The 10,584-nt window shown below is 55.4% G+C and overlaps 2 protein-coding genes and 1 non-coding gene across 3 annotated transcripts; 1 reads left to right on the forward strand and 2 right to left on the reverse strand.

Moving 5' to 3' along the window:
• Window positions 1-529: 529 nt before the first annotated feature.
• On the reverse strand, window positions 530-2,572 carry DICSQDRAFT_182599 (NAD(P)-binding protein; the record flags this gene model as incomplete). Its single annotated transcript, XM_007368825.1, has 6 exons — window positions 2,411-2,572; window positions 2,092-2,341; window positions 1,797-2,024; window positions 1,667-1,736; window positions 1,489-1,615; window positions 530-710 (listed from the first exon to the last, which is right to left on the reverse strand). Exons 1-6 carry the CDS (start codon window positions 2,440-2,442, stop codon window positions 530-532), a joined length of 888 nt encoding a protein of 295 aa, XP_007368887.1. The 5' UTR covers window positions 2,443-2,572.
• Window positions 2,573-5,119: 2,547 nt separating this feature from the next.
• DICSQDRAFT_156822 (Pkinase-domain-containing protein) lies at window positions 5,120-8,549 on the reverse strand. The gene is made up of 5 exons (XM_007368826.1): window positions 8,429-8,549; window positions 7,949-8,053; window positions 7,391-7,887; window positions 6,139-7,332; window positions 5,120-6,070 (listed from the first exon to the last, which is right to left on the reverse strand). Exons 1-5 carry the CDS (start codon window positions 8,450-8,452, stop codon window positions 5,464-5,466), a joined length of 2,427 nt encoding a protein of 808 aa, XP_007368888.1. The 5' UTR covers window positions 8,453-8,549; the 3' UTR covers window positions 5,120-5,463.
• A 389-nt stretch (window positions 8,550-8,938) lies between these two features.
• DICSQDRAFT_t149 lies at window positions 8,939-9,020 on the forward strand. Its single transcript has one exon. It is a non-coding gene; the product is annotated as a tRNA-His (tRNA).
• Window positions 9,021-10,584: the final 1,564 nt, after the last annotated feature.

Below are 10,584 nucleotides of genomic sequence, written 5' to 3' on the forward strand. Positions count from 1 at the left end.
AGATGGGAGGCATAAATGAATTATATCGTGAAACTCCAGCGGTAGTCCGCCTTAGGCTACTTGATATAGCGCCTTGCGGCATTTTTATATATAGCTAGGCTCAAGGAGACCGACGGCTTCTGAAAGAGATATACTCCTAATGCAAGCACACGCGTTGCGGCGGTTGGCGATGGTCAGCGTGCACTCGCGAGGCCTGCCTGTTAAGAGACGTGACGCATCAGTAACGGATGCACGGCGTCTTGGGGGACGTGACTCAAAATCCGGAGGTACGAGATACGGGCGGCTCCGAGATCCAGCCAATTCTGAGTGGTACTATTGTTTGTATGCGCCAATGTTCTGGATGTAAGACCAACTAGGCGTGATGTACTGGGAGTAGACATGAGAGACAACATACTGACGGACGAGCAGTCCATAGAACAAGAGGATGACCTTCGAGTGGTCATAGGAGGAGCATTCCGTGCGACGTCTTCGACACGATGACATGATTCATACGGAGGTGATATTGGACAAAATCCATGCCCTTGGTTCGCTAGATGTACTCGAAAGTGTAGTTGTGGTCCTCGTAGAGGCGGACAGCGATGTGCCGTTCGAAGTGCTCAAGGAGGTAGACCTTGCTTTTCAGCTCCGAGTCCTCGGGGTACTTTGAGACGGTGTAGTTCTTGCGGACGTAGACCGCGCCATGGCGGCAGAATGAGACATGGTGAGGGTCGCTGAAGACAGAGCCCCCGTCAGCGAATGACATTGACGACCTAAGAGAAGACACGTCACCTGCTTCTCCGGCAACAGCACTACCGTCGAGCTGTCGTTGAAGTGCACGCCCACGGACCCGTTCGCAAGCGCGTAACCCATCCCGTACTTATTACATATCAAGCAGAGAGTTGTTCCGTTGACACGGCAGACATCGTACTTACCCCAGGAATTCGCTGCTGCGTTGGAATTGCACACAAGCATAGCTGAGCTCCTCACTATCTATTGGAGATGTATAACCATTGAAGAATACCCCGAGGTGAATCGGACCGAGTGACGGGTGTTGGCGATCATGCCATGATCGTTGACTCGGTAAAGTGGCAGTACACAGAAATGCCCCCATATCCCCGCAGATTGTTGCTGACAGTGTTCTACATGAGGTGTTCTTGCACTCTCAACGTACATTGACTTACATTGTACTTTTTGTCCCTGATTCATAACGTACGCGAGCATGAATCCCGTGTAGGACGGCTCGATCCTTACATCTCCGCAAGCCCGTGTGGGGGATCGCATGTTGATCTTTGACGCGTTTCAGGTGAAACTTTAGCTACGACCTTCAAAACTGCACGCAGTCTTTGTGGAATTGTGGTTGACCTTCGATTTCTGGAGGACATCGACGGGATAGCTTCGGAGGACTCTGCACGAACGGGAGTGTATTACTGCTGCTCATCATTTCTTGTAAGTGATTTGCGCTACTAGGTACTACCTTGAAATCTGTGTGTACGGCACTGCTATAGTCACCAAGGGACTGAGTTGCCTGCGTATGTGAAGAACTTTCCGCTATCCTCATTCTTCAGCGAGGTGATGAGTTTGATTAAGTGCGACGCGCAAAACTCGGTTTCGAGCTGTGCTCCCTCCCCACCCATGTCTGCAGAAACGGTGAGTATATGTGACTGGTTGTCAGACGTGAGGTGCTTACCGGTCTTCACCCATCCGGGATCGAGCGCAATCGCGATGAACTCCGGACGGTCCTTCGTCATCTTGTAGGTCTAGCTCGAAATGCGTACAATTTGTAAAAACCTCCCGAGTACAGCGTATCAAACACTCACAAGCATATTCAAAGCAGCCTTGCTGATGCTGTACGAAGTGGATTTGACACCGTGGTTCAGACCGATGCTTGCGAGTGTGCTCGACACGTTTATGACCGTCTTCTTCTTACCCTTCTCCAGCAATGGGAGATACACCTGGTAGAGCAGCATCGGCCCGACAACGTTAACCTGCATCGTGCGCAAGAACACCTCCGGGTTGACATTCGATGGGGCATCATCTCGTTCAATCTACCTCACTCATCGTCAGAATTACGAGGATCAAGGATTGCTAAGAAAGAGCAAACGTAGTACGCACAATGGCTGCGTTGTTACACAAAACATCGATGCCTCCTTCACCCAAGGCCGTCTGGACAGTTGAAACCGAGTTCTTGATCGAGCCCTCAGACGAGACGTCGATCAGAACAATGTGTAGTGTGCCCTGCGCAACGTCCTTGAGCGCGCGGAGCTCAGTCGCGCCGTTCGGGTTGCGGCAGGTCGCGACGACGATGTTAGTCGGTATGGTAAGCAGCTGTCTGGTGAGCTCAAGTCCGATTCCCCGGTTCGCTCTGTAGTAAATGGAAGAGTTCGATGAGTGACAAAATGCTTGCGCAGGACACTACTGAAGGTCCACGCACCCGGTGATCAACCAAGTATTGGTCTCCGTCATCTCGTGGTTGGAGAGGATGGAGGGCGGTAATGGTGAGTCAGTACAGAAATCTTTATATAGGGGTGAGATGTGGATGTGCGGCAGCCAGAAGGCTTCTTCGGCTTCGATCCAGATCTAGTCGAAGCTGCATACCAGTGGAAGGCAGTAGCGGGGGAATCTTGGGTCGTTACGTCCTCACGGCAGCAGTCAACCCGGGGGGAGGTACATACGGGCGGACCGGCAGGCCAAGTGCTTCAGAAAGGTTCAGGGATCCGCACGTCGGTTAGTTGATGACACTAGTCAATTCAGTCGATGAGATGTCGCCAGTCGCACATTGTCATAGGCCTTACTTCTACAAACGTAAGCTTGGTGATTGCCCGAAAGCTTAGATTAGGTGAGACTAGATCGGGATGTGGGGTTTCATGAGAGTCATCCTTCCCAGAAAGACTACAGAACACGAACAAACTCTGTAAGTCCCATCAACATTTGTGTAGGACCCTGATTGCTCTCCTTGTTGTACCCGCTTGGCTCATCTTCGCATCTGCATATCGCGCAAATGACCTGACACGGGATTCCTAGTGGGACGCAAATTTCCCGGGGCCACAGAAAAGGCAGAGAGCAGTGTTCATGGACAACCGGAACCATGGAATCTTTGACGTACTATCCATTAGCTTGTGCGGGGAACTGCAGTTAAAGTTCCGGATACTTTCCTTGCAGGACGGGCAGAGGTGTAAGCAACATGACTTCGCTGCGGTAGCTCGCTCACGTGGGCAATATATTAATCCGCTAGCACAGACACGAAAACTGGATTGAAATGGGAGTGTGAGATGCCCCGATGGAGATATTGCAGACGGCGGCAAGAGGGGCGCGACAAAGCAGACTCACTATTTCGTCAAGAGGCGAGTAGAGGGTGGGGGCGTCGGCGGGGTCGCTCGCTCGCGTGTGGCACATATCGATCGGCCGGCACAGTCACGAGATTTGCACTGCGATGAGATGAGCGAGGGCTACGGGGCTGGCATCATCATGAGCATGATCAGATGTGCGGAATCCTCGTTATTCTGTAGGAGATTCAGACTCACTCAGACTCTAACGGTACCGTATTCAGTCTGCAATGCTGGAGGGGCTGAGGCTGGAACTTTCCCAAGCGTCGCTTAGCGCCCAACGCCGCAGGCCAGCCACGTGAGACCTTGAAGGCTTGAAATTCGGAAGCGGGCCTGCAGTCCGGCTCGGGCCACTGTTTCTTCTCACTCTCAATTTGTCTTTCCTCTGACGCGGTTCTATCCAAATACCTCTCTTCGTAGATAATCCAAAGGACACTTTCACGGAGCCAAGGAGCCAAGGGAACCAAGCGACAATGACAGGAAGGGCCATAATATCCGGAGTCCCCCAATGGCTAGCGTGCGTTCATCAGACCTAACTCGCTCCATCGTCTGGGAGTACTCATTCAAGAAAAGCTGTGCTCTGGGCCTCCTTCCATGTCTCTGACGCAGACGAGGCCCGCTGTCTGGCGTTGCGGATTGCTAGTTGACTCTCCTGAAGCTCATCATGAGTCGTCTCAGTTCGGTACGTGTGATATCATGACTTACAGGAGAGTTGGGATTGGCCCTGACGGCTCGCAGCGCATTGAGAAGGTTGTCCATCTCGGTCGAGAGCTATGGAGTCTTGTCAACTGGGTTCACCTCAAGCGCTTCACGGCACGTATACCTTTCTGTTGACCTCGGAGAAACTGGTACGGAGAAGGTTGGGCTGGAGACGCAGATTCTTCTCGATGCACTGCATTGCATTGAGAATCACCTGCGGCTCAACTCTTCCGTACTCCTGAAGCTGCGCATCGCAACTCCTGAGCCTTACTCGAGCTTGCTCCAGTCTACCTGCATGAGTGCGGATGGCTTTCATGAGCGGGAGATCTTTCTGGCCGAGGAACGTTCCTACCTTTGATATATCCCTCTCAAAAGAAGCTCTTCCGCCAGCCATAAACCTGTCCATGGCTTTCGCTTACATATGTTTCGCATCACGACGTGCATTGACATGTGAGGTGCCAGCGTCAGCGTCACTGGTCGTCCTGCCCCACCCGAAGTGGGGCAAGCTCCTAGCCGACTCATGAGCCCGCCTGACGTCGTCCTATTCCTTACGACTCTATGCACCTGATGAGCTCCATAATCATCGAGAACAGACTAACAACGCGACCATTTTGGACCAATGGTAGAATCCATAGTTCTGAACCTACGCCAAGGCACTTCAACGAGGAAGTCACTCTTTCCTATGATAGAGTCAACGCCCTAGTATCTGCATGGCTCAGAGTCCGGCTCAGAGTCAATGACCTACGTGATGCGGTACATGCACCCGTGCATTTCACAAAGAGCGTCCGAGTCACCCGCCTGTAGCGATGCCACATTGCCGGTGAGCTCATGGCCTTGATCACGCTTGACGATGGGCTGAGCTCACGGAAATTCACCTGCAGGTCTATATCCAATGAGTGTGGCGGCGAATTGCGTCCGTCATGATAACCAATCCCATTGAGAACGGCGGTACGCGATAGCGGCGGCATATATATCAGGAATCAAATTAATCAAACGTGAGAGGACATCGATGGTCGTGGTCGTGATCTGTTCAAATGAGATGTACAAGTCCTAAAGATGCAGACACCTTGAATGTGTGATGAGACGTGCGCATGAACGATGGGAGTGTAGAGAATGGAGACGTGACGGATGAGGATGAAAACGGGAGACTTCGGGGCGGAAAGGAGAAACAAGACCGGATCAGTCGAGATGCTTCTGAGAAGGACGTGAAGATTGAGAGGGTATATACAGTACTTCTTGATATTTGGCAGTGACGACCGAGGTGAGCGAGAGGGTAGATGAAACGATGTCCGACGCGGACGACCTAGCGTCGCCCGCACCGCCTGAGAGTTCATCACTAGACTCTTCTATCCGCATCCACCGACGATAGGAATAGAGACGGGAGACTGGGACGGAACTCAGAACCTAGACGGGAAGGGACTCGCGACCTACGCCGCGACCCCGACAGGAAGAGCAGCAGCGTCTAACGCAGAGACGCCTTCGACGCGCGCGACGCCACCGACCGAGCCGCCGGAGCCTGGGGAGCAGCCGCCGACGCACCAAGCTTCTCCGCCACGTCGCCCGCCTCGCTCCCTGCAACCTGGTCCTGGCTCGCCGCACGGATCGACAGAAGCACCTCCTTGCAGTACTTGAGCTTGTCTACCAGCCGCTGCTGGAACTTCGCCTCTTCCGCATCCGCGACGGGTGGTCTCAGCGAACGCGCCATGACCTCCGCGAGCGTATGCCGCGTCAGGTTGTAATTCTTGTCGATGTGCGTGACGAGCAGGCCGTGAGACGATAGGATGACCTTCGAGTGGTCGTAGAAGTTGAACTGCAGCACGTCGTGCGACATCTTGAACACGATGACGTGCTTCATCCGCAGGTACTTCTGGACAAAGTCCATACCCTTGGTACGCTCGATGTCCTCGAACGTGTAGTCGTAGTCGCCGTAGAGGCGGTCCATGATGTAGCGCTCGAAATGCTTGAGCAGGTAGACCTTGTTCTTCAGTTCCTCGGGGTACTCCGCGACGGTATAGTTCTTGCGTACGTAGACCGCGCCCTGGCGGCGGGACGAGACGTAGTCGAAGTGACTGCGAACAAGAACCTCGTCAGTCAACCATATCCACGAATGTCAAACGCTAAGAGAAAAGGCACGTACTGCTTATCCGGCGACAGCACGACAGTCGAGCTGTCGTTGAAGTGCACGCCCACGGACCCGTCCGTAAGCGCGTACCCCATCCCGTACTTGTTGCAGTAGTCCACCCAGCTGACGATGAACACCTTCGGATCCTCCAGACCGGCGTCCTCCCGCGGGTCCCGGAACAGCTTGCCCAACGCCTTGGCCTCGAACGCCTGGGTGAGCGTCTGCGCCGCGGCGTCGAACCCGTTCACCTTCAGCGACGGCGCACCGGACCCGACGGGCCCAGATACCGGCCCAGGCACCTCCTCTTTCAGGTTCACCTCGCGCACCCTATCCCTCTCCTCCCTCGCGCGCTCCTTCGCCTTCTCCTTCTCCTTCAGCATCCTGACCCCGTCCCTCGTCCGCGCAGGGGGCACGTTCTCCCTCTCCGCGTCCATTCCCATCCCCATCTCGCGCTCCATCATCTCCTGCTCGCCATCCCCGAACACTGACCCGGGAGCGCTCCCAGGGACAGGAACCATCTGGGCAACGATCCGCGCCTTCTGGCTCTCGAGCTCCTTCTTCCTGAGCTCCTCCACCCGCGCGCCGTATTCGTCCTCGTACGCCTCCTCAACAATACCCTGCAGACCCCTCGCAGCGGTCCTGCTGCGGGGTGGGGACTTCGCGGCCTCCTTCGCTGCCTGCAGCTTTCGCAGGAGCGGCTGCTCTCCACGGGCTTGTCCTTGCGACGTGCCGTTCGCCTGAGCAGCGACGATGAGCGGCTGGCGCGCAGAGCTAAGCAGCGCGGAGATCGGCGAGCCCGGCTGGATCGCCTTCTGGAACTCCTTCTCCTGCTGCGCAAGGCTCGAGCTCGCCTGACGCACTCCCTTGCCGCCACCGTTATTTGCAAGCACGTTCGAGTGCCCGGAGGGGGCGCTGGGCACCGCGATGCTCGTCGTCTGGTCGTCGTCAAGCAGCGCGGCGCGGCGGAGGCGTTTGAGATTCGCCTCAGACATATGGCGGGCGATGTGACGGAAGTCGGGGGGCGCGTCGTGTGCGGAGGTCGGGATGTAGCCTGGGACGGTCCCAGCTGTGAACCACGGATGGTCGACGATCTCGTGCAGCGTCGGGCGCTGGGAGGGGTCGGGGGTGAGGATCTGCTGGATGAGCTCCTGGACGGGCTTCGAGACTGCGCGATCGGCCGGGAACTCGTACTCGTTGTCGCGGATGCGCCTTGAGCGAGGGTCGCCATCAATGCGTGTGTAAGAGGATGGGGCAGGAAGGGACTCACTTGTAGATGGCCTTGACGTCCTTGGTCTGGAAAGGGGGGCGTCCGACGACGAGCGTGTACAGGATGACGCCGATCGACCACGTATCCACCTCGAAGCTATGCCCGTTCGCCTGGTCGAACAGCACCTCGGGCGCGATATAGTTCGGCGTCCCGCAGATCGTCTTCTTGCGCTCCCCAGGGATTTCGATCAGCGCTGCGAGGCCAAAGTCGCCGACCTTGACGTTCATGTTCTTGTCGAGGAAGATGTTGCCGAGCTTGAGGTCGCGGTGGATGACCTGGTGCGTGTGCATATACTGGCACGCGCCGATGAGCTGAACCATGAAGAAGCGGGCCTCGGGCTCGGAGAAGCGGCGGCGTCGGCGGAGCATGTCCATGAGCGAGCCGTTGTGGCAGAGCTCGAGGGTCATGTAGACGTTGTCGTCGTCCTCGAAGCAGTCCTGGAAGCGGACGATGTTCGGGTGCTCGAGCGACTTGTGGATCTTGATTTCTGCATAAAGCTGGAAGGGACGTGGGGTATCAGAGGAGGGAGCGGGGAGCAGACGACGGGACGGGACGCACTTTGGTTTTGGCTTTCTTGCTTTTGAGAGAACACTTGGTGACTACCTTGCATGCGGACCTGTGTCCGCGGGCGTCTTGGACTTCGTATACACGGGCGAAGCCACCCTGCAAAACGACGGGGTTGGCAAAGGAGCATAGACAGTTCGGGGAAACAAAGCTAAACGCAAAAGAGTGTAGCAACTATCCGAAGACCGGAACCCCGGTCAAACTACTCAGCGCCATGTACAATTCACTACAGCCACTACAGGAGCTGAGTTGTTCATTCGGCGTTTTCGGAATGCTTATACACGTGTTGCTTGAAGTGAGCAGTTGAGAAACTACTAACGACGACAAGTGTAGCCGAACGACGAGTGGTTACAGAGCGCCTGGTCATCAAAGACCCAAGACGGCGTAACCAACAAGCTCGGTGTGACAGAGAGGATTGTGTAGAAAGACGAGAAAAGGAAGGAGGGCAGACACAGGCAATAGGACGACACATACCTCGCCGAGCATGCCTACACGCATGAACTCGAAGGTGCGGGTCTTGTCGGTGATGATCTTGGGCGGAGACGGAGGGGTGACCTTGGCATTCTGCCTGGGCAGAGGAGGAGACGAGGGCTGCTTGGCTGGCTGGTCGTGTTGCTTGAGAGGCGGGGTGCCCGGGGCGGGAGGAGGGGCATGGCGGGGCTGCTGGTTGACGGCGTGGTGGTTGGGGGCAGCGGCAAGGGGGTGTCGGCGGGGCGGGGGAGGCATAGAGGTGTAGAGAGGGGCGGACATCGTGTAGGCCTAACACCGTCGATGTCGTGGGGAGCGTTGAGGGAGGAGGAGAAGTCGACGGACAGACAGAAACACACAAACAGATTCGGACTCAGGCGTGGTTCCAGCGTGTCGGCCGCATTACATAAGCACCCTCTTGGTTCGACTTCTCGCGCCGCGCGTTACGTCAGGTGACCGCGTGTTCTCCGAAAAAAAGCGTGCACTCCATGAGCACTTGGCAATCTCCTAAACCAAGTCCCTATCGATTAGTGGTTAGATCATCACGTTGTGGCATCACAATTCCGTGAAGACGCCGGCTCGAATCCGGCTAGGGACATGGTCATATTTTGGATGTTTTTGCGCGGACCGCTTCTTATCTGGCACAAGGTAAAAAGCCTCTGGATCGGCCTCAAAGAAACGATTTGCGGTACTTCTGGTCTGCAAAATTCCTTGTCTTCACTCGCACGCTCTCTGTCAACACGTTGTCGTATCCAATATATGATTATGCATAGAACAACAACTTCTGATGGCCTTCACTCCTGACAATGCATGCTACGCGCAGGGCAGCCCACTGAACACGAACACGCACCTTATGCCTGGCATGGCTAGCCTCGGCGTCCACTCTAGTGACTCTACAAACCAGGCGGGGATACAAGCAGGCTTACCTTGCATGAACGTAAAGAGCGCTTCAACTCATGTCGCAACGAGAGGGAAGGGAGGAGGAAATAGATGAGGGCAACTCTATCGAGAGCAGTCCGAGCCTGAGAGATCCGGTAAGCAAAGAGCCCGAGTAATTGTGTGCAGGAGCGGAGGGACAGCGTCAACAATCAATTGAGAGTTGAGTGCATGAAGAGTATAAATGGGAGCATGAGGGCGTGACACATTACTGCACGGCGGGCAAAGCGCCAGGCTCCAAGCAGGGAAATCTGTGCAGCATCTATAGGCAATGCAACCTGGCCCTAGCATTTCCAGTGGGCCTTTGTATCCCTCTTTGTCATTTGGGTAATCTTATGGGCACGTTGCATCGCCCGTATGTTCAGCGTAGATTTCCTCACCTGGACCATCGCGCTTTGCCTGCCGTGCTGGCAGCGTAGAAGGACAGTCATACACAGCGAGGAGGCGAGCCACATCCGCCGGTGAGGATGAGAGAATAGTACCGCTCAGAATTGGCTGGATCTCGGAGCCGCCCGTATCTCGTACCTCCGGATTCTGAGTCACGCCCCCCAAGACGCCGTGCATTCGTTACAACTTCGTCACGTCTCATGACCGACAGGACGCGCGCAATCGCACTCGCGGTTGTCGTGCGCACCTCCTTGTCCAATAGAAGGAGCTTGCTCCATAACAGCAGCTTCGCGAGAGCACCCAAGATTTGTGTTCACTAGCCGGACAACTCTGTGAGCCTTGCGCGATGTCTCAGCCCGCACATTTTGCGAAGCGGGTTGTCATTTTTCAACACCATCGTCATACACCTGAGGGTGCTCTCAATTGCAGTCTGAGAGTCCGATATCCGCGACGATGTTTATGAGTAAGCCTCTCTGAAATTGTGGAGTACGCGCGACTTGTGCCACGTCCCCGTTGTGCGCTAGAGTCGCCGAGATGGGAGGCATAAATGAATTATATCGTGAAACTCCAGCGGTAGTCCGCCTTAGGCTACTTGATATAGCGCCTTGCGGCATTTTTATATATAGCTAGGCTCAAGGAGACCGACGGCTTCTGAAAGAGATATACTCCTAATGCAAGCACACGCGTTGCGGCGGTTGGCGATGGTCAGCGTGCACTCGCGAGGCCTGCCTGTTAAGAGACGTGACGCATCAGTAACGGATGCACGGCGTCTTGGGGGACGTGACTCAAAATCCGGAGGTACGAGATACGGGCGGCTCCGAGATCCAGCCAATTCTGAG

This window comes from Dichomitus squalens (assembly GCF_000275845.1).
Source record: "Dichomitus squalens LYAD-421 SS1 unplaced genomic scaffold DICSQscaffold_40, whole genome shotgun sequence".
Taxonomy (NCBI): domain Eukaryota; kingdom Fungi; phylum Basidiomycota; class Agaricomycetes; order Polyporales; family Polyporaceae; genus Dichomitus; species Dichomitus squalens.

Bases quoted from the DNA above. Each gene is read 5' to 3' on its own strand.
- DICSQDRAFT_156822 (XM_007368826.1), bottom strand. From the start codon at position 8,452: ATGCGTGTAGGCATGCTCGGCGAG. The intron at 7,888-7,948 runs GTGCGTCCCGTC...CGTCCCTTCCAG, and splicing joins GCAAGAAAGCCAAAACCAAA to CTTTATGCAGAAATCAAGAT. The intron at 6,071-6,138 runs GTACGTGCCTTT...TCTTGTTCGCAG, and splicing joins GTGCTGTCGCCGGATAAGCA to TCACTTCGACTACGTCTCGT.